The sequence below is a fragment of the Odontomachus brunneus genome, unplaced genomic scaffold (assembly GCF_010583005.1).
Source record: "Odontomachus brunneus isolate Ranch 3 - 2012 unplaced genomic scaffold, Obru_v1 Obru_scaffold_036, whole genome shotgun sequence".
NCBI lineage: Eukaryota > Metazoa > Arthropoda > Insecta > Hymenoptera > Formicidae > Odontomachus > Odontomachus brunneus.
Genome location: NW_022639486.1, coordinates 2,418,695 through 2,442,485, shown reverse-complemented (window position 1 = coordinate 2,442,485; position 23,791 = coordinate 2,418,695). Strand labels below are relative to the sequence as shown.

Below are 23,791 nucleotides of genomic sequence, written 5' to 3'. Positions count from 1 at the left end.
TTCGACTGGCTCTGGGTTAACCCACTCTAGGTTATTTAGCTTACGTTTATTTCGAACAAGTGCTTATAAGCTTTATGATTGGCTAGTAGAGACTTATGACGTCATTAATTGCTCTCGGAGCGATTAACCCAGGACTAGTCGAGCACGCTAATAGACTCCGCATACAGTCAGAAAAGAGAAGCCAATGGATGCTTCCGAAATGTCCAGAGTTGGGTCAAGTTGAGTTATAGCGTGTTCGACTGGCCTTGAGTAAATCGCTCCGAGAGCGATTAATGACGTCATAAGTCTGTACTAGCCAATCATAAAGCTTATAAGTAGTTGTTCGACCAATAAACGTAGGCTGAATAACCCAGAGTGGGTTAACCCAGAGCCAGTCGAACATGCTATTAGTTCCACTATAGTATCCGTTACATATTCTATAGTGGAACGAATTCAACTCGACCCAACTCTGAGTATTTCGGAAGCACCTATAACGTATAGCCTTTCTGTTCTCTGTCTCTTTCTGCACAGACAAAGGGTGCTTCCGAAATACCCAGAGTTGGGTCGAGTTGAGTTAGTTCCACTATAGTATATGTAACGGATACTATAGTGGAACTAACTCAACTTGACCCGAACCTGGACATTTCGGAAGCACCCAAAGTGTGCAATAAGATTTAAGTAATGGTTTTTGCACACAGGACGCGGTAATGCTTGCCGCGCGGTAGAAGTCCGCACGACAGCCAATCAATATGCTGCTTTCCGTAATAACCTTCTAGCTCTTATGGAAAAACAACATATTGATTATTGGCTGTCGCGCGAACTTTTGCCGTGCGACAAGCATTACCGCGTCCTGTGTGCAGGAGCCATTACTTGCCAGTCTAGTCGAGATGCTATTGCGCTTTATAATATTATGGAAACGAGAAATGGATGCACGACAAAAAAGTGACAAAATAAGAAGAAAACTATAGCCCCTCTATTCTCACTCTCTTTCTAGATGTTGGCTTCACTCCATTAGGCTGCGTTCAGATTCTCCACCCGGGTGTATTCTATTACTAGAAGTGCTATAGTATATGTCACATATATTATAATGTTTCTAGTAATAGAGTGCACTCGGATGAGGAATCTGAACGCACCCTTAGATGACAGAACATAGGTATGTATACTATGATCAGTATGTATACTATGATCAGAGTCCATGTATATTATGTGGGCGAGTTTTTTAATTCATCGATGGATTAAAAACTTGATCTATGTCCATGGTCGCAAATAATATTGACGCTTCTGATTGGTTGTCGCGACAAATGTTGCGTTTGCTTGCGATTGACTATGCGCTCATGTAAACGTTTTTTAGACCTGCTATTTGCCAACAAAATAACGGGTCCAGTTATTAATAGTAATACACAACTTGTACAGTTGTGACATAACTTTTTGTGCGGCATGAAATACCGGTAATTAGAGCGAGAATTATTAAATCGATTTTATACGATCATATAAACGTAGCTACGGACATTACATCGACCATTCCTAGACTCTCGTGTAAACGTAGTCGTAATCTGTCGTCACGAGTCGTACGTGACGTAGGGGTGGATGTTCTCGACTGAATCCATTTTCAATACGTTTGACAGATGACGGGCCGCCAGTGTTTGGCAATTTCGACAAAGTGAAAATTGTACAAGCAGGACCATATGGAAGCGGTACCGAGATTACCAATGATATGGTTCCATTTAAAGGTTAGTCCGGAGCCCACTGCCTTCGGACCAAAACTGAAACAGGTACGAATTCCCACGAATTTATTATCCGACTGTACAATCAATTAGTCAGCTTCTGATAACAACTTGTAATTGTCATTTAGTACAGTGAATCTCAACGTTTATTCCCGTTGTGTGTGTATCCTTTCCTTCTTTCCCCTTTTAGTACATACGAGATTTTTACAATGAGGACGCCGAGTCGTACACGAACGAAATACATCAATTGGAGAGTCTACGTTCGATGGCGGTTAGACCACCCATTGATATGGCTGGTTGTGTGCTCCTGAAAAAATATTATTGTCAGTTGCACTTTCTTCAAAGTAGATTTCCCATGGGCAAGGATGGTGTTGCTGCAGTCACATTTACTTGGTACACTGTGTTATTTTTTTATATTGCGACATTAATTATACATGTCGCACTATTATGCTTTCTCAGAATCTTATTGAATTACACTATTTTGTACACTAAACATTGTACATACCTTAACATTATGTTTAGAATTGTATAATTTTCAGCATTGCACATGTACGCATAAGTTGAAAATTATGAAAAATTTTAGTAAATAATTTAGTCAAGACATATATAATGTCTCATTTGTAACTTGTCTCATTGATATTTTTCTAGGAGAGACACATATGCAAATATGGTCTGTTCATTGGCTAACATCCGTTTTGAAATAATATCTATTTTGTACAATATTGGCGCAATACATACCCAATTGGGTGCGCGTAGTGAAAGAATCAGTGCTGATGGCATGAAGATAGCATGTACTCATTTCCAATGTGCAGCATGGGCTTTTGAACATTTGAAGAACAGTTACCCACAACCGTCTGGTGTGGATCTAGCGCCAGAGTTAATGACTTTCATGCATCAGCTTTGCTTGGCTCAAGCTCAAGAATGCATACTGGAAAAGAGCATGTTGGATAATCGTAAGCCGACAATAGTTGGTACGTGTCAACTCAGTTAATTTAATGATATTAATATTGTTTAACTTGATTTGTCACTACATAAGATATATATATTATGTAGCAAAAGTTGCAAGACAGGTAGTGGATTACTTCACTCTGGCGCTAAACACATTGGAGCAAGGCGGAGGTGAAGATGGAACTATATCTGATACTGTGGGTACCAAATTTTACAAGGTATTGAATTGTAATATTTTCTTACATCCATTTATTTTCGAGAAATTATTTTTGAGATATACTAGTGTATTTTGCAGTAAAATTGTAAGTCAAATACAATGGATACATTAATAATTATAAATAATAATTATAAAATATTTGCAGAGCTGGAAATATTATGTCAACTTTAAAAAGGCATACCACTTGTCAGTTACATATCTTTATCAAGGCCTTGCTGCTGAAGAACAAAGAAAAATGGGAGAACGAGTAGCTTTTTATAATGTCGCGTTAGCATCCCTCAATGAAGCGCATGGAATTTATTCAAATGCTAAAGGGTTGATTGGTATGACTAGCACTTCAAAGGGAAAAACCATGGTAGAAGAAGCACTCACGTTTACTAACGACGTGATAGAAGGCAAGAGAAAAGCTGCCAAAAACGAAAATGAGTTCATCTATCATGAGGAAGTGCCAGAAAAGGAAATGCTTCCATCTGTGAAAGGAGCTTCTCTAGTTAAAGGTGTGTCGTTTAATATAAATGATTCAGAAGTCTCAGGACCAGATATATTTGCGAGGTAATTATATCTTAGGTACTACAATTTAATATTTATTTAATTTTATTGAGCACACTTCTCATATTTAGAGATATATAAAATCAACAGATTTTCTTTTTCTTTTTTCCCTTTTAAGTTATTTAATGAAGTATCTTTTGAATTACGTTCATGTATATTTTTTTCTTTTACTTCTGCTCATAAAATAATTTCATATTTTAATTATTTAACTTAAAAAAACACCCTATATAATAATTTTTGCACATTACTTTGCAGATTAGTTCCTATGAAAGTGCACGAAGCTAGTTCCCTTTATTCAGAAGAGAAGGCCAAAATACTACGTTCCGTTGGAGCTAAAATCGAGGAGAAAGATCAGTATCTCAACACTTACTTGACTTCCTTAAAATTAGAACATATGAACTTATGGGACCCTGACACACAAACATCAGATTGGGAGTGTTTACCTCTCCCCGAAGAACTAGTCGAACGATGCGCCGCACTTAATGCCAAACAGAACGTCATTCAGGATCTAATAGATATTATGGAGAAGCTTTCTGATACAAGTCAAGACGTTGAAAAAGTATCAAAAGAGATATCGAAGCTTCTATTGGACGAGGAATTGAAGTATGTAGTCACATTTCTTCTCTCTGCTTTGTTTATGAGATTTAAACGCTTTTTTACAATATCAACGTAATAATAATTAAGAAATATTGCTAATGATCTTGATCTTTCATAGAGAAAAGCAATATCAGGAGGCAGTAGGTAAGAGGCCACCATCCATAGTAGCGACAGATTTAACTAGAGAGGCCAAGAAGTACGAAGAAGCGCATAACAAAGCCTCTGAGAGCAACCAAGCTCTTCACAAAGCGATAACAATGCACGTGAAGAACTTGAAAATCCTCGCGCAACCATTAGCTGATCTAATGGCACATATCCCTTCGCCAAATGCATATTTGTCCGGTAACTTTTATATCTATAATTATTCAACAGTATTATGCGTGTTTGTGCATATATTATTAATATATCATAAAATAATAATTAACCAACTTATACAAATTTTATACTTAAAAAACTACAAATTTAATCTATAAATTTATTATTATGATTTAGATCAAAGTTCTGAGAAATCGCAAAACTCAAAGGAGATAGAAAAGATGCATACTAAAGAACTGAAACGTATATTAAATAAAGTGGACGAAATGCGAATGCAAAGGCATGATTTGCACACTAAATTACGAGATTCAATTGCACAGGACGACCTGACGCGCTTACTAGTCACAGCGACTTCTGAATCCGGTCCCCTAGATCGTTTATTTGCGGATCAGCTTAGCAAACATCAGAGTCTGGTAAGTGAAGTTACCAAAACATTCCCTACTTTCTTTTTCACTTACGTAAAGATTGGATGAAGCTAACATCGGATATATCTTAATTACAGGTAAATTTAATAGAACAAAATCTTGCTGCACAAGATAACATACTGGCAGCTCTAACCGACGTGTACGCACAGACTGCAAACGTACGCAAGAACGTTGAGGAAATGCTGAAACGTCGAGAGATCACGATATCCTCCTTGATCACGTCTTATGACGCGTACGAGGATTTATTGGCGAAATCGAGTAAGGGCTTGGAATTTTACAGAAAGCTAGAAATCAATGTTTCGAAGCTGCTGCAACGAGTCAAGAGTACATGCAAGGTGCAAGAGGAGGAACGGGAGCAGATACTCGCGCAAGACAGCAAGAATACGTACGAGAAGACTGAGTCAACGACACCGTCGACTTATGATCAAGGACGACCTCCTCGATCAAACGGCCTGAAACTGAAAGATTATCTGAACAATAGAATCGAAAGCGGTACTGGTTATCAAAATCCTTATTACAATTTACAATACAAAGGACACGTCACGGCAATGCAAATGCCGGACTCGAAGACACTGGCAACCGACGTGACGGATAAAACTCTCATTCAGTCCGGCACGATACCCGCCGCGTCCGAGATCTCGTCTTCGTCGATGAAGTCGTCGCAGCATTATTACCCCGTGACCTATGCGGATTACAGAAGCACGGGTTCCCCGTACTCCTACAATACTCAGAACTACTACGAAAATCCGATCAATAGTGCCATGAATCAAAACTACTTGCCGACCACCAGTACGATCGCCACGAACGTCTACCAGCAACCGATCTTCTCTGCTTCGAGTGCGAACGCATCTACCTCGGGCGTTCAGTATCCCGCGAGTTCTTATCTATCGAACGGACAAGCGGTCTCTGCGTCCACCAACGGACAGGACAAGTACCATAACGCGTCGCAGTCTGCTTATAACGTCTCCAACAACGCTCTGCAATATGACGCATATCACCAATCTGTGGCGGGTTACAACAACAGTTACAACATTGTGACACCGTACGTTCCTAATCAAGACAAGGCCGCAGCTATTGTTAAAAGTGGCACACCGGAAATGCCATCGCAAGTCCAGCCAGTGTCACAAATACCTGTTTCTACGATCGGCGCGGCTGCGAGCGTCACGATGCCAATAGACGGCCAGACGCACACTTACAGCATTGTGCAGCAGGATCAGCAATACGATAACCAACAAAAGACTGTCTTACCGAGCCAAGAGATATCTCACGGTGGTCAAAATGCTGTCAGACCTCAGCCGACACTCCCGACGAAGGACAACACGCCGACTCAGAGCTACTCCTTACCTCAAGCTGCCGGCCAAGCCGAGATGACGTACCCGCAGAACTACCCGGTCACCGCGTACTACAATCCGGCGGAACTCCAAGCGACTCAGCAAGTCCCGTTCACTCACGGCACGTACGATACAACACAATATATGCAGTCGCAACAACCAAGCACTAACAATCAGCCGGTACACTCCGCGACGTCGGCGAGTGAGATCTCAGCGGTGTCGTACGTTTCAAATCTGCAAACCGGCGTGGTGAATCCCACGCAGTATCCGCAACAGACGAACAGCATGGATCAGGGCAAACAGGCATACACGGATAACACATATGCCTCGTACGGCGCCACGCAGATGCAGGTGAACCAGGTCACTCCGAGTTATCCGAATACTTATCAGAATTATCAGCACGGCGCTACTACCGCCACGCCGTACCAGCAACAGACTGGCATACAAGCCGCGGACACGTCCAACACATACGCTTATCTGAATAACTCAAACAGCTCGGAGATGATACAGAGCCACGCGAAGTCGATGACAGTGCAAAACTATTCGCAATCGTATCAGTACCCGCATCAGGACGCTTACGCGAGTTACGCGCAGTACCCGAGTTATTCGCAGGGTCAAAGTTACGCGTATATGCAGCAGCCCGGCGCTCACGGCGCGATGACGTACAATCCTGCTGGCCAGGCGCAGGGCTACGCCGCTTACGCGGCCAACAATATTCAGACCACGCAGGCTTCTCAAACGTTGGAGGAAACGGTCTCGATGCCGTCCGTCAGCGTCACCGCCACTGCCACCGGCGGTTATCAGCAACAAGAGACGAACGCGAGATACACAAACGCGGGTAATAACGCCGTAGTCACTCAGACGGCGTCCTCGCAGTATAGTCAAGTTCCTCAGTCCCAAACGGGAAATGACACGTATTACACTACACCTTATGGTCTTCAGATGCAGCAGGGTCAAGGTAGCTCGACGTTGAAGTATCTCACCGGGAAGAAATGCTTCGTAACACAAGTTAACACAATCATTATCGTTCTGTCTTTTTTTCATATTCAATGAATGACAAAAATAGGATAATGCTTGTGTCGATTTGTGTCACTGAATAGAAAGTACTCAATACAATCGTTCACACGTTCTTCACATGCGTTTCTTTTTGTTTCAGTGAGCTCAGTTACGAGACCTGAAAATCATACCAATTACAATCAGACGTACATGCAAGCGGTGAACAACGGGACGAACACAACAACAAGCGCAAATCCGATGAAACTCACCATCAAGTCTGACGAGCCAAAATCAAATGTCGATCTCTTGTCTGATCTTGATATCACCATAAATCACGCACCTCTTGTGCCAGAAGTACGACCTCTTTCCACAGTACAGAAAAAAGAAGAGACTGCGACGAGTGATACCGCGGAAAACGGCAAAGTGGAGAAGAGCGAACAGGATAAAGCCCAAAAGACTGAAGCGGAAGCAACAACGTCCACCGAGGACAAGAATGACCACGAGAACTTGCAGATTGTATGGGACACCTGGTACAACGACGTGCAACCGAAGAAGGATCCTTTGGGGGAGCCAGCGGCGCTGCAAAAGTTCATCAATGACGTGGAGAAGTACGAGAAGTTCGTAGACAGTCTGCTCGTGAAAACTCTCAGCGGAGCTACAAACCTTGATATCAAATGGAAGGAAGTGCAGGATTTTGAAGTGAGTAAAATTAATTTTACCGGTATTTCACTCTTACACATCCAGTCATCAAGTACGTTTTGAAGAATATACATTCTTTCTTTTTCAGGAACGAGAAAATGGAAAACAATCGAGCACCGTGGCGTTAGCTCATTCATCCGAAAATCGCGCGGTCGATTGCATCCCGTACGACACTACGAGAGTGCAGGTATCCTCGTCGGACGTTTCATCATATATAAACGCGTCGCACGTCATGGAAATCACACAATGGATACCTACGGCATTTATCATAACTCAATCACCTTTGTCAGATAAACAAGATGTCTTCTGGACAATGATTTGGGAACAAGAGAGCGAAGTTATCGCTTGCTTAGTGTCTGATGCTCAGGTTTGTAGATAACAATTAACACATACTTACATAGCACAGTCAAAAAACGAAAAATAAACGTACGTTATTTAAAATATTTTCTACATGTACAATTAATATCTGACTAACATCATATTATTATATCTTAACACGGGGTTCTCAATGTTAACACGGGGTTATGCTTGTTTTGATCGCGTAAAATGTCTTCTGCAGCTAAATAACGAGATATACTGGCCCATAAGTGAAGAGAACAATTTAGATGTAGGAAATTTTACAATTTCGCTACAAAAGACAGTGAACCACACAACCTATGTTCAAAGAATCCTCTCCATACAACACAACAAAAAGATATCCGAAAGAGTTGTTGTACACATGCAGTTCCTCGTGTGGCCTTCGAAGTAAGTTAATCGAAATTGACTTGAGAATACGCGTTCAGAACGATTTTGTCTAACCTTCTACTGTTTCAGCGGTTTTCCAAGTAGCCCTGGCACTTTACTTGGATTTTCGACTGACGTGATGACAGAGCAGGCGTTAAGACGTTGCTCTCCCAAGCCAGTGATTGTGCATTGTTTGGATGGTGGTTCGTTGAGTAGTCTGTTCTTAGTGGCCGCTGCAACAGTATGTCATATACGGGCGGGTTGTGGGATCGTAGACGTGCCACTGGTCTTTAAGGGCCTGGCGAAATGTCGCAAACAAGTCGTGAATAAAGAGTCGTTGTTGTTTGCGTATAGACTAGTTTTGTATCACGCTCAGGATATTTTAATGAAACGTAAGGAAACGACTGCCTTGTGATATATTTGTTGTAAAACTGTTAAAGTGACAACGTACTTTAGTAATCTTTTTCTCAGGCGGTATTTTGTCATCTACTCGATCCACGTTTGAGAATTTCGATGGATTCAAAGGGAACAAGGAGAAAGCGTTAAGAAGATTGCATCAGTGTCATCCATCGGACGATTTTCTACATAATCTTGCCGTCGGAATGCATCGTTCTGATACTGAACAAGGTATGCGATTAAGAAAAAAAAATACTTTACAAAATTTGAAAATAATTTTCATGATCCTTTAACACATGTAGTCTTGCATATTAACTCGTGAGCGAATTACTTTTAAAGCGCCAAACGGATCTTATTTCAGGAAAGATACAAGTAAGTGACAACGCGACAACTTCAACGTCATCGCAAGAAAAAAATAACGACGGAGTCGTTGATCCTTTAAGCCAATTGGATCCTCTGTGGTCTATCAGGAGATAATTATATAATGTTAGGAATGTGCAAATTCCACTGTCCAGCTTTAAATCGACGACTATTTAAACAAGATAGCCATTCCTTATCTTTGTTAAAGTGATCAAGAATGACGAGCTATAAAATATGTATAAATGTTGCAAACGGAACTAGAACAAGGTAACAATGCATCTAAATTAGCTTTGAAATAAAAGACATTTATTCAAGTATTTCCTAATCCTTAAGTTTTAAGGGTTTACAATCTGTTAAATATATATATAGAATAAAAAATATAAAATGCATGCTCCTATTCGCATTCATTTCCATATTTATACATCTGTGGCCTAAGTGCAATGCAATCTAATTACATTGCCTTGTTCGAATTTCATTATATTTAGGCTGTAATGTACGTTAATCCACCTATAGATAGTCTTGCATTTAATTTTTAGTACCAACTTAAACATTCGTGACCATACTCGTGTCACCAAGCAATAGCGTAATATAATGTAAACTTTATGAAATATTTATTTACGACACGATTTCTTGGAGAATAAAAGGATGCTTTCGATAATATAATTGTTCAATACTGTAGCGCATTAGATGCGAAATATGTATGAAACAATCCTTTTTACTTATATTAAAAACAGACATTTGCGAATATCCATGAACAATTATCCTAATTAGTCATGTTTGTTCAATGTTATGACTTTAGTCGAAATTCAATACCGGGAGAAATACATGCAAAACATACATTTCGAAATTTTGATAAATTGTATATATTTATATTTAATATCGTTTTCATGTTTACGGCGAGAGTTTATCTACAAAAGTTTCGGTTACACGGGATATATTGAGATACAATCTGATACGCCGTATGTGAGTATCAGATTTCGCAGTGTTCATCGCGAAACGCATGCGTAAGTAAATGTAAATATAAAAAAAAAAAACAAAAAAGAACATTTGTAACATAATAAACCTGTGACGATACGAATCCCAGTTAGAGAGCACTTTTAAGCTCCTCTGTTTCGTAGATCTTTCACTTTGTAAATTCGTACGAGCCAATGTTCTGTCGTGTACGCCTCTTCTAACGTATCCAACTCAAAGTCCTTATTTCCAATTTCCATATTTCTGACTCTGTCATAGCCTGGCGGCTTGCCTGTTTAAAAATGCGATTAGATAAGATATTGTCACTGTTGTAACTTGGACTCATGGACTGCAATTTTGCTAGATAATCTTACCGCCTTCAGTGTAGATTTGACCGAATCTATAATAGCACATTTTGTACATGAGACAGTTGAGCAAAACTGGAGATCCCTCTTTGTCCACTCGAAATTCGCCCGCGGAATTGTAGTAATTCCACTCGGTTATAGATTTTCCTTTCTCCGTACTACCGCCGATACGCACCATCCATAGGAACTTATTTATATCTAATAAAAATGCGTAAAATAATCAAATTTTAATAACGTTTCATCTACGTATTTCCGCGCGGATTACAATTGCAACCAATTCGAGCAATTGTGCTCACCGTCTGATGAGTATCCAGTAAGTCCACCAAAAATCACGAGGACATAGTTGACATCCAATTCTCTCATTATCTCGTAAGCCTTCTCTTCGGAACTTGCCATTGCCTGGCCAACTCTTGATATGTGCGTATTATTCCACGTGTTATTGTCTACTAGAATAGTACGATTCGCCATTGCAGTTATCTGATAGCCATAGTCCCACCAAGACATTACTTTAGCATTCTATGAGGAAAAGGGAAAGATAAAATTCTTTTTAATATTACTTTTTAGCAATTACTGTCAAAGTTATATTGTCAAACAATAACGCTTTTATCTATTTGATAATTATTTTCATCAATCTCTTGAATTTGTAATTTCAAATGTTCATTTGTATCTGAAATAACATGAAAATGAATGATTGTTACCTCGGGTGTATTCATACGTAGCCAATAATATGCTTCCCTAAAATCGTCGAAAATCATTCGTCCACCGTCAGGCGACCGTGCGGACAATACGATGCTAGGTGAGCTATAAGCTTCTGCCGTAACCCACGTGCAATGAAGAGTATAAGAGAAGAAGAGTATACACATGATCGAGATAAAGAACATAGCAATCTAAAAAGATCGGTTAATACGTTAATTTTGTTTCATTCTATATTCGATTATCATATTTTAAACGTATTCATTCCTCGAAACATTAAGAGTTTTTGTAGCCTACCTCACTTCTTAAGACATAGTTACTTTCGAATTTCTTGGCTTTCTTATCAGTAACCTTGGAACCTTCAACTTGTTTCATATACGTAACTAGTAAAGAAGATGCTCCAATTCCACCCAAAATGCACATTACAGGGGCGAGTACCAACATCAAACGTACCATCACTCCCTGAAATGGATAAATGGACGTTATTTACGTGTGATATAGATAAAAATTTTATCTATATAAAAAAGCTACAATGTATCTCTGTAATATTAATGAAGAAATATTTCATATTATGCGGGAATATAATTTACAAGCATCTATATTCTAAGTGTGCAATAAATGTAAGAATTTAAATGCGTACTACAATATAACTGTAAAATTACTTACTGCAAAATATAAACTGGTAACTCCATACAAAATTAGGAAAATGTTTGAGTCCGTCAACTTAGAAAAACAGAAATATAAGCCTAATGGGAACAAAAATACAAGTATCTGCAGATCAAAGTAGAAGGAGCTCCATGATGTTGGCTGATGTTCCGAAACGGAAGCAATTATTGGAATGTGATTTTTTGCATAAGATGGATCAAGCAGCGAGTAAAAGCGTCCAGTCCATGGTGATATTTTCCCTTAAAAAATTAAGTACAGCACACGAGAATATAATGAATGAAATGACTTGAAGTATACTTGATATATAAGTGTATTAAACAATAGATTAAGAACTATAAAGGATCCATACCTGTAATAGTTAAAATACCACCAACTGCGCATGATGTAGTAACCACTATAATGACAAGAGCACGGAATAACATTTCAAACTCCTTTTGCGATAGCTTGCTCCGTAGATAATCTACTAACGCGTGTATTTGGCAGAGACCAAAAACACCCAATGCCTATGAGAGTTAAATAATATAAATAAAACCGCGCAGAATTTTTGTCATTATTTGAATGCAAATGAAAACCCTTAATAGCGCATTACAAGTACTACAACACACTTACAAGCATATGCTCGGAGCTTTGAACTGGTTGAAAGCCAACAAACGATATCTGCATAGATAGAATTGTGCCTAAACAATACAAAATACTGTACGCAATGTATATCCTGTGGGAAAACCGGCCAGTCACTATCAAGGTCAGCACATGCAATGGTATCAAATTGATCAAAAAGACATATCCTCCCCATGAGGATACCATGTAGAAGTATGCCAATGCAGAACACGTAGCCCAACATATTGCTCCAGTCTTTACAGCTTTGATCCACATGTAATAGGTGAATAACATACAAAAGATTGCTATGCCTTCATTGTCATATGATCCTGCAACTGATCGAGATATGTAACCGGGTACAATAGCAATCATTGCAGCTGCAAATAGGCCTGACGCGGAATCCTAAAAGAATGAATAGATTTGATAGATTGTAGTTCTTTATTTATAGAGATTAAGAAATAATGCTTGCACTTTAAGCACACATAGAGAAACAATTTTAAACATACCTTCAATTCTTTAGTCAGCAGATAAGTAATGATTGTAGTTAAACTTGAGAACAATGGAGCAAGGAAGACACAAATATTACGTATATCTAATGTAATATTCAGTAACCATGAGAGACGATACAGTGCTGCAGAAGTTATCATTAAACCAGGATATATGGTTCCTGCAAAATTTATTTTAAATACTTAGAATACTCAATTTTATTCTGAAGAAATAGATCAGTTTCTTTATATACAGCACCTCCTATTATTCTGCCAAGTGGATACCAAACACGATCATCAAACCAATTATGAAAGCTATAAAAGCCATTTTCAGCTAAATATTTTGTTGTGCGGTAATTGAAATAAGGATCAAATTCATGAATAACACTTTCAAATCTTAATACTGAGAACAAACGTGTGGCAAATGCTGCAAGAAATAATTATATGTAAAAACAATTGGATATAATATTTCAACGTCTATGTGAAAATCTAAGTACAGAAATAATAGACTTACATAAGATTGCTGCTAAAGAAAGCACAGTTAATTTTAAGAGTGTTTCTTGCTTTTGCGCTGTCATACGCATACCCCTTGCTTTCACTAACAACACCATGTTGATGCAAAGGAAAGCACAATAACTTCAAGTAAATAAAATCCTGAACTCTATAATATATAATCTGCAAATAAAATTATTTGATTTTTTATATAGCCTGCATATTAAGTTATTGTACATTTAAAAAAGTCTAATAAAATATAAAATATAGATATCTGAATAAGCTTAATTCTCAAAAAATAATAAAATGTTCTGTGTACAAGTTCTGTGTACAGAAAATAAATGTGAAACAAACACATGTTCGTCAATTTGTTTAAAAGGTTATAATTGCATTAGCAAAGTAAACCGACGTGCACATGATTAAATTGAAACGATGAGAATCACATGAAAGAAACGTACGCTCCTAGTCTTAAAAAATGTTAATGCACTCAAAAAGATGTGCGTATACTTTTAGATAACACCGCGTGTAACATCACCACTGACCACGTACACAAAATTACCGGCCGGTGACATATCGTTTGTCACATTTTACACCAAATATTTTAGGTAGTACACTAATCCTTTAAAATGTCAGGAGAAACTTACGAAATTATTGTATACAACAAATGCGAAAAAAGAACGTGGCCATTTAAATTATTAACTAACAAATATTACACAATTCCCAAAGTAAAGGCATAGATTATAACCCGCAATATGACGGTTTAATCAGGATCAATCGAGATAGAATTAAACAGATGAGAAACTGTCTTGCACAATTCTGAACGTCGTTCGTATAGAGACCAAAATTAGATTATCGCACGATTCACATTTCTCAATAAATAATTCTTTTTCAATTAACATATTTTGATCGAAGCACATTTTTAATTTAATCAAATGTTAAAAATAACGATTAAAAATCTTTGAAAATGACAAAAATAACAGGTCGAAATATTTAGCCATCTTTCGTCATTAAACATATGTTGTAGACAAATGGAGAATTGTAAAAATTAAATACTTATGAGCATAAAGAAAATTTGAATTTTATATAAGTAGAAATCTTTTTAGAAATATTAATAAAATTATGAATATAAAATATACAGACATTTGCATTGTGAATGTGCAGCTCAAGCGTCATCTTTAAGACACTGAGTGAAAGTACGATGTCTTATCTTCAATGCCTCTATTCAATGTCGCAGTTTGTTTATAGGTAGGATCCATTTGGAGCTGCAGACGCTTTGAAGTACGAAAAGAAAGATTGTAATTGGTCTTTGGTACGGAGCTTCGAAGCGTTTGTAGCATCGAATGGATCCTGTTCTATATTCCACGAATTGTTCCCGCCAAGGAACCGGCGCAGCCGGTATTTCTGTTATGTTTCGCAGAAACTCTCTACATTGTGTATGACAAAATATCGTTTTAATTTAGTTTATTTTAATTTAAATTAGCATAACGTGGTGTTTATCGTGCAAACATGTCGGAAGGTAATCGATATTCAAGTTTAATACGTTTTACATTAACATCACGCGGCTAACCTCTAAGATCACAATGGCAGTTTATGCAAAGGATGTTAAAAATAAATTTTACGAAATCTCGACCCAAAATATCAGCAATGATCTATGCTTTTTATTATCTGAAAGAATGCATATATTTCTTGAAGCTATTTGTAGTCTACTAGGATACACATTGCTCACAACAGCCTGTAGCAATAATAATTGAATAGGACATTAATATTTTTATGCTATATTTTACTCTATATATTCTATATAAAAGTAATTTTAAGAATTTCATATATTTATCTTCATACTCAAGTTTATAAGTGGCTTGATTGAGAATTTGAAAAAATATTTTTTTTTTTTATATAGATAAGGTAACAACAACAGAAGACATGTGGACTCCATATAAAGAACTACAAAGTCTTGTTGACAAATATATAATATCAGTTCCTGTTATACAAGATCCACAATATCATGAACTTACAGAAGCTTTGCGAAATCATAGACAGAATTTTCTTGCTATCTTGAAGAATCCTGTAAGTACATGTATCATTTTCTCTATTAGATAACACTCTCTAGTATAATTTTAAAGTGAAAAATATCCTAAAAGATCCTAAAAGATTACATGTTTTTAGTATATATATATATATATATATATATGTATATAGAGAGAATACATATATATATTACTTATTTATATATTCTGTTTTATATAAATAAATACTATATATACAGTAAATATCATGATAGTATATTATATTTTCTAGCCAAAAAAGGTAAAAAGTCGGGAGGAAATTAAGAAAGGTGTTACTGAAGGTATAACACTACCTGGCTTGGGTCATCAAATATTATCAAAGGAATTGGTGGATGAAACTCTCATCATATCAGATATGTATGAGTTGAATGAGTTTATGGCATTAGATCTCCTCTGCACAGCTCAGCTTCAAATGCCACATTATCCTGGATTAACGCGTGGTCTAACAGCAATCCTTCTGTATTATGATGGAAGAAAAGCACTGACTTCAGTATTGAGAACATTGATGAATACTCGCATTGGCCATAGTTGGGCGGTAGATGTGCCAGTTGCTCTCACAAGACACATTACAGAATATACAAACAAGTTACAAGAGGATGGTCTATTAAACAGAATCTTATCTTTATTAGAAGAAATGGACCCTACTAAGGTATATTTTAAGAAGGAATGAGGTATATTTTAAATGGAGTAGAATCTTACTCTATTTAAAGTACTTACTCTAATGAGATATTACTATTATAAAAATTTATAAAGTAGACTATATACTTTATAGCTTCTATAGTCTGTTCAGTACCTAGATCATTGAGATTAATTTTTCCAAAAATAATTTCAAATAGGAACAAGATTTGCTACAGCAAAATAGAGCATTGGGTGGAGCAAAACATCATCAAATGGTTATGAAGCTTTACAATGACACACGACAAGATCTAGCCGACATTTTGTATTTATGGTCTGCTCAATCGTCACTACCGAATACAATTCTATTTCGTTTGTTATCGATGTTGCAAGTACGTCAAGTAGAATCCGAGGCCGGTGAAGGAGGACCCGATACAGTTACACTCGCTCTTATTATGGCTGTTCTGAATGCCATGAACTTTAGTTTCCTACATAGTCGCGAGAATGGCGAAGGTATCCGCGATATTTTATTTGTTTGCATATCAATATACGTGCACGATTTTTATAACAATTATAATTCCAACATTTCTCTCTCTCTCTTGCAGAATTGATTAATTCAATACCGCTAATAGCGGAGAGAGGAGCACTGGAGGAAGTGAATCAGAAATTGATATCTGCAAGCATAAATTGGGAAAGCGCCGGATTGCGCGGTGTGATACAGTTCGCTTTTGCGATAGCTATAACCACGATTAAAACGACCACCACTCAATTCCAATCGCAGAACATCACAACAGAGGACGAAATATTGATCGAAGCGGCCCTATCTAACAAAGCTTTCCATTTTATGGCCGAAGTTCTGTTCAAAAGTGCCTGTATATGTCAGGAGCAATTCTACGTTCGTTACTTTCACACACTCATTTCGGACTTTATACTGCTGATGCCGGTCAAAGTCAAGGAATTACGTAGTCGTGCCGACGAATCCATGCGCCTGATACAAGCGTTTCAGCAGGAGGGCATTGAGCCTCCTATGAATCTGGACAATCATTTCGAATACTTGATGTTAATGGTAGCGGAACTATATAAGAAAGATCCATTGAACTTGAATCTAGCCATGGACTATTGGTGCTATCACACCGATACAACACACGTGTCGGCTCCTGCATACATCAGTCGCCTACCTTCTAGACAAGTCGCCTTGTTCAAATTTGTCCGGCTCGCTGGAGAGATATTGCCAGCAGGCTTGTTTGTGCCCTACATGAGGATGATAGCGTCTCTCGCTTCGTCACCGCAAGCAGCCAGACACGCGTTTAACTTTTTTAAACCTAACGGTAAGTACATAACCGCGAGCAAATCGTATTTATGCTCACGTTACTTTCACAGTGGAGTTATATGAACGTGTCTATTGTACAGGGTCTTCCGGTTCAGCAACGATTTCCTGGGATCACTTCTTCAATTCCCTAAGTCGATACTATTACAATCTAAGACAGGAATTACCTCCTAGCCAAGACACGGTGTACAGGCAGAGGTGCCATCCAAAGGGAATCATGCCTCAGGAGGTGAAAGGTCTCGAAGCGGTGTTACTGGTAGTTCAAGTGATCGCAAAGAACGACGAGATGTCGAGAGTGGCGATATGCGATCATCCAGGTTGGAAAGTCTTACCGTCTTTAATCGGCTTGGTGAGCTGCGCGATGCCGATACCACTGAAGGGTGTGTTAGTGAGAACGCTCGCGGCACTGGCCAGATCTGCAGAAAGCTCTTCCACTGTTTGGCAAAGCTTAGAAGCTGCTCAAATTCTCTCCACTATACCAACGACGAGCAGTTATCAACCGAGAGGTGTGCAAACAGAACTGGAGGAGATCGAGTCTAGGAACGAAGAGTATCCATTGACACGTGCTATGTTGGAATTATTGGACGTGCTAACCGACTTCCCGATACCACGTCTCTTGGGCGTCGGTCAACGAAACCCGGGATTCGACCCATACCTGCACTTCGTCATCAATACTGTCTTTCTGAGATTTCACACTCGTTCGTACAAGAATCCCGCGGAGAAGTGGGCAGTTGCGGAGGCTTGCTTAAAGATCTTCTCCAAGTTGATAAAGCAGTACGAGCCGACCATCGAGGACTTCGTAGGCTGCAAGGTGGAATTGCAAGGCGGTGAGTCAACACTGGTGAATTCGGCGCCGGGATATCACCTAATGACGCAACTGCACACGTCTACTGAGTTATTGCACGTAGTATTGTATATATTAGACGAGGGTTGCCTTCATTTCGACACCTACGACACTTTCTCGGGCAAAAAGTATCTAGAGAGCTGTAGTCTATACTGCCTGGAGATACTCGAACGTGGGCTGAAGATGCAAAACAATTATATGACACAGTTAGCCGCTATACCTGTGAACAAACTGATGACTGGATTGTCGCGCTTGCTACTTGGGGTGAATCCTCGCACAGGCAAACCGGATCACATGATCAACATCGTCAAATATGTCTCTTACAACTCATGGTTGCCGAAACAAGCGTTCGTAGCCGTCGGTGTTATTCACGGTGTGACTAACGAGCCCGGAGCAGACTCCGAATTGTTGGCAATGTTCACGGCGACTTCCACTTTAGCGACGAATATCCGACACGGCTTCGTCGAGTGCTTGGACGCGGACAACATCCCGGAGGATGACGACGAGATGATCGGCGGCGAACAAGTCAGGCAGCAGGCTGGGAACTGTAAGGAGAGGATTCTATTGTTAATGATGCATAGCATTACTCGACCAGCGCCCAATCTCGCGCATTACCTGCTCGGCTTCGAGATCACGAAGGACATCAGGAAAACAGTTATCCAGCAGCCAGGATTCTTAGGTTTCCCGCGCACTTGTTTGCACTCAATTCTAAGCATTTTGGAACAGTCTCTCGATCGCGGCCGTGACAAAATCACGGAAGCTTGTTACTGTTATCTCCATACATTAGCAGCCAACAGTAAGACGTCAGCACCCGTCCTGAGATTCCTGCGTACCACGAGCAATCAGGACTTCGTGCAGAGGCATCTCTCAAAATTACCGTTCCAAGGACCAAACAGATCGACCGAACTCGGCTGCATGTCTTGGTTGCTGAAGATAGCGGCAGTCGAGTTACGAGTCGCCGGTGGCAGCTTGCAAACTTCTCTGATCCAGCGGCTGGTGGGTAGTTTCAATCAAGACAAGGACCAAATCGTGCCGTCACAAAAACTTCTGATGGATCTCTTGCATTTCATCGACTTTCAACTGTATCTGGAGCCCGCCAAATCTTGGGAATTTTTTGATCCATCACAGATCGAGGTAGTGCTAGGTCGTTGTAGCACTCCGGTCGCACTGATGGGCGGCCCGCGACTCATCGACATCAGAAAGCTACATTCCCTCATCACCGAGGAACTGACGGTCACGCAGAGTAGCGCGACCGCCACTCAACGTAAGCTCATGCAGCAGGAAGTCAAGTCCATCCTCGCGCACGCATTAAAGAAGAACCAGACGAAAGTCTTATCCTATGCAACAGTCAAGTTCGTGGAAGGCTGGTGCCAAACTACGGAGATACTCTTCTCTGTCGCGACCAATCAGCAATTGCTGGCGACGCAGCGGCAGAATCTACTGTTGAATCTGTCGCATGATCTTCTGCAGAAGATGACGTCCTGCGAGGCGCTTAGCGAGATTAAGACACTGGTGTCCGGAACGGTCCTGATGCTGCTGGTGAATCTGCGAAACAACTTCATGATCCAGTCAGACAACGAGTTGGTGCCGTCGTCGCCGTCGAATACGACGATGATGAAAATCATTCTCAGCCATATTTTGCAGTGGATCATAAGCGCTGGTGCTTCCTCGCAAAAAGTCGTGACGCATCTCTACGCGGCTTTGTTGAACTTCTTGAGTATCGTTGGCCTGGAGAAGTCCGAGCACGTGAGCGTGCTCGACACGACGTACGTCAACCAATTGGACAACACGTTCAACCGATTGATGCCTATGCAGGAACGCTCACAGCGTTATGCGACGATACAGGTCATCAATAGCTTCGGTAACCAGCTGATGGACATTCTCTGTCACAATTGCTCGGGCGGGCACGACGTGTGCAAGATGTTAGCGCTGTCTTGTCTGGACAAGATTCTGGAGTTAGATGGCGAAAACGCGTGGATGATCTATTTGGCAAGCAGAGGTTACCTGAAGCACATGATCGACAGTCTGCTGGAGTCAGACAATCTGCTGCGGTGCATGCTACAGCCAGAGCCGCAAACGCTGCGGCCGCTATACTTGTACGAGGCGAAAATGGCGATCTTCTGCCGCATGGCGTCTACACGACTGGGTGCAGAAAGTCTCTTAGAGAACAAAATCCTGTCCTGCATGTCCAGTATGTGTGTATTCGACCAACATCCAGATGTGCACATCGGTTTCGAGGGTAGCGATTACTCGTTCATACCGTCGGTTGGCCAACGTTATCAGCAGGTTTTCTTGCCGGCTCTGTATCTCTGCGACGCTCTTTTCACCACCCTGGGCACGGAGAATCAATCATGTGCTGTGCAAGTATGCGGCTTCCTGCAAAGTCACCGGGATACTGTGGAAATGGCTTTGAGGAACGCTTCATCCCACGCCAACGTGTTGTTCCTGAAGGAGATAGCCTGTCTCACCGGCGTGATCTCCAGATCCGCCAATATAGGTGCGTAGTCGCATGAAATTATTCTTGTGTTTTTCACATATCATTGTAATATCACCATTGTCATAAATAAACGCAATTGTCCTCCAGACATGTACAGACTTGTGGACGAAGAGCTGGCGAAGATAGATATAGATGACTACAAATTGGAGAATAGCACCGGAATGAGAGAACTGCGGGCGCATCTTTATCGCGTGCAAAAACTGATGCTGTCGTTGTTGAATAAGTTTCAGCTACAATCGATCTCAATAAATCACAACTACCAGCAAACTGAGGCAAATCGGAAATACATCTCCTGCATACAGATAATCGCCAACGTCATGTTATATACACGTAATCAAGTAACGTCCTGAATCATAATGTAACATACCTGTTATACAGAACGTTCCACTGGAAATTTCTATAAATATCCCCTAGAAATTTTCATTAGATCGTTCTGCGTAACGTCATAATGTTCTGTTATAATGTCATGTTACAAGCTTAACATTCTCGCCTTTCAGATGCAACACAGTCGTATGGATCAAAAAATACGGAACGTTCTGTTTGATCCTCATCTGACGCCGAAAGTCGGAGGAAGGCAAGACAAGATGAAGGACGGGATGCATTTGGGTACGATAGTCGAGCAATTGGTTTCCGTAACAAATCTACTACACACCGAGCTACCTCACATCGATTTTCTGATCAAAAAAGTGCAGATGGTAGCCGATATGAACACAGCGGAATTAAAGAAGGTTAGCACTGATGAAACGTATTCTTGATCTTCGATCGTTTTATTCGTACGTGCACTGCAAATCCAAGCATGTCATTTTTAAATGCATAAATTTATAATTTGGTTGAAGCTCTTTTTACATGTTTCTTGCGGTTTTAAATCATGTTATTCAACACACGTTTAAAAAACATGTAAATTATGATCTAATACATTTAACTCTTACAATACAATGTGAAAAAGGGCACTCCCTTGATACAATCATGGGTCTTTGAAGTCCAACAACATTACTTCAACTATTTATAATGATTTAAAAAATCTGCAAAAATTCATGAATATTCTTTCAAGTTTATAGAACAAATATATGTAATTAAAATTGGACAATAATAATACATAGTATAGTTTACTTATGGAAAAGGAAACACAGATCGAGGAAATGAAAGATTTGATTTAAAAAATTGTAACTTTGTACAATGAATAGATGGGAAGAAATGGGTTTAGCATTTTTCAGTTTAAGGTTCAACCTTTTAAAAAATTATGGCCCGAATCTCCAATTCTTTAAAAAATAATTAAGTATAATTATTCGAGCACCTGAAAATGAGTAATTTTCAGGAAGAGACAAATAGAAAAGGTCGAATTTTTCGCAAATAAAATACATTCCTTTCTGAAGGGAGTACAAAATTAATATGTTTATTTATCAAAAAAGATGAAAAAGAATAGGAAGCCGACAGAAAAAAATGCAATATAAAATTATGTTCAACAATCCAAGCAAATTTGTGTGTGGTGTTTCTCGCACATTGCCTTACCGCAAGAAACACAACATACCCATGTTTTACGGTCGACATTGGTAATACATAAGCACTTTATTGGACACTTTGATTCGGCCCTCAATTTCGGTCCATTGTCTTTACATACAGGTTCTTCCCACTACTAAGTTTTTTTAGGGGGAAATTAGAAGTGGAAAGCTATTCGACACTTCGAGAAATTTCCAAAAGAAAAATCCGTTGGATTTGAAAGACTTATAATTGCATTCTACGGGTTAAAAACGTAAATTAAATGACATAACTTAAAACAGTAAGAAACATGTAAAAAGAGCCAAAATGATATATTTAGATATGTAGAGAGATATCGTAGAGATTTTAATTAACATTAATTGATCTTAACAGTATATGTCCGAGGACGAAGTGGAACTTGACATAGAAAAGCAACGAATGCTCGTCGAGCAACGGTTGAATCGTTGGGTAAAGGATAAGCGCCTAAGCATCAAGTATTGCTCCCTCATAATAGAACACACTTTATACATCCTTTGGAGTCATTTGGACTTTTACGCCATGCAAGTGATATCACGACAGACTCAGAGGCTACACGGTTAGTGAGATAATCACAAAGAATACACATGTATATATTTGTGTATAATGTGCAATTTTTGATTCTTTAATTATCTTTAATTATATTATTGATCCCACAATTATAATTGTAAAGATATATGTCTATTATACAGTGTCGTCGAGCGGCATCGATGAAAATATGGGGGAGTGGAAATTCACGTCGGAAACTCTAATGGAACTCAAGCAAGGACTCGTATCTACGTTTACGGATACTTTCATTACACAGCTGTTAGATACGCATAGTGAATACGCAACAGTAGACCGTAGCTTCATCGAGGCTCTCATCAGACGAATCAAAAGGCTGTTACAGTTTATAATTGTAAAATAATAAAAACATAAGCTTGTGTCGACATATATTTAGTTACAAATTTAAATATATTAATTCTTTGTATCTTTTTTTGTATAGTTCGCTCGATATTAATCATGGCTTTGTAATAAGCATGAACAGTATTGATTGTTGAACATGAAAGACAGAGGAGGGATCAATGACATTGTTGGTATTTTATTCAGAATTCCGTATAAATAAGCGAGTAAATTAATTTTAATATCGATTATAATTCTTTTTCATCCTTACATTTTATACAAGATTTTTTTTTTTATGCAAAAGACGTACATCAGTAGGATTTGTACGAATATTCCTCTCTGAAGAATATATATAATGTTATAATATATTAATGTATAAATATATTATGATATAACATATATATATTTATACCAGCAATACAAGCTCTTACCGGCCTACTTTTACTACCCTATTTCTATTTGATATATTAGACAAATGTTTGGAATTCCTTGAGTTTTTATTAAGCATGTTATTTCTATGTAATATTATGTTTCTATCTACAC

General features: G+C 39.0%; 3 protein-coding genes across 6 annotated transcripts; 2 read left to right on the top strand and 1 right to left on the bottom strand.

Moving 5' to 3' along the window:
- The first annotated feature begins 1,432 nt into the window (after positions 1-1,432).
- LOC116843839 (tyrosine-protein phosphatase non-receptor type 23) lies at positions 1,433-10,293 on the top strand. 2 transcript variants are annotated; one of them, XM_032814663.1, is made up of 15 exons: positions 1,433-1,751; positions 1,894-2,096; positions 2,352-2,674; positions 2,757-2,848; positions 3,014-3,420; positions 3,673-4,020; positions 4,133-4,356; positions 4,507-4,742; positions 4,832-7,043; positions 7,242-7,780; positions 7,869-8,147; positions 8,340-8,524; positions 8,594-8,895; positions 8,975-9,130; positions 9,261-10,293. In XM_032814663.1, the coding sequence occupies exons 1-15, from the start codon at positions 1,665-1,667 to the stop codon at positions 9,374-9,376; spliced, it is 5,709 nt and encodes a 1,902-aa protein (XP_032670554.1). In that variant the 5' UTR covers positions 1,433-1,664; the 3' UTR covers positions 9,377-10,293. The 2 variants fall into 2 exon arrangements, with proteins under 2 accessions (XP_032670554.1, XP_032670553.1); XM_032814662.1 differs by having other exon boundaries at positions 1,434-1,751; positions 2,757-2,869.
- On the bottom strand, positions 9,544-14,318 carry LOC116843840 (dolichyl-diphosphooligosaccharide--protein glycosyltransferase subunit STT3A). Of its 3 annotated transcripts, none has more exons than XM_032814664.1 (12): positions 14,153-14,318; positions 13,531-13,691; positions 13,276-13,443; positions 13,038-13,198; positions 12,544-12,933; positions 12,284-12,437; positions 11,935-12,173; positions 11,566-11,730; positions 11,274-11,462; positions 10,872-11,091; positions 10,585-10,773; positions 9,544-10,502 (listed from the first exon to the last, which is right to left on the bottom strand). In XM_032814664.1, exons 2-12 carry the CDS (start codon positions 13,625-13,627, stop codon positions 10,357-10,359), a joined length of 2,118 nt encoding a protein of 705 aa, XP_032670555.1. In that variant the 5' UTR covers positions 13,628-13,691; positions 14,153-14,318; the 3' UTR covers positions 9,544-10,356. The 3 variants fall into 3 exon arrangements, with proteins under 3 accessions (XP_032670555.1, XP_032670556.1, XP_032670557.1); XM_032814665.1 differs by lacking the exon at positions 14,153-14,318 and adding an exon at positions 13,967-14,131; XM_032814666.1 differs by lacking the exon at positions 14,153-14,318 and adding an exon at positions 14,058-14,075.
- A 476-nt stretch (positions 14,319-14,794) lies between these two features.
- LOC116843852 (nuclear pore complex protein Nup205) lies at positions 14,795-23,490 on the top strand. Its single transcript, XM_032814685.1, has 10 exons — positions 14,795-15,024; positions 15,406-15,572; positions 15,804-16,220; positions 16,408-16,699; positions 16,792-17,514; positions 17,597-20,854; positions 20,942-21,192; positions 21,352-21,582; positions 22,724-22,925; positions 23,059-23,490. The coding sequence occupies exons 1-10, from the start codon at positions 15,015-15,017 to the stop codon at positions 23,271-23,273; spliced, it is 5,766 nt and encodes a 1,921-aa protein (XP_032670576.1). The 5' UTR covers positions 14,795-15,014; the 3' UTR covers positions 23,274-23,490.
- Positions 23,491-23,791: the final 301 nt, after the last annotated feature.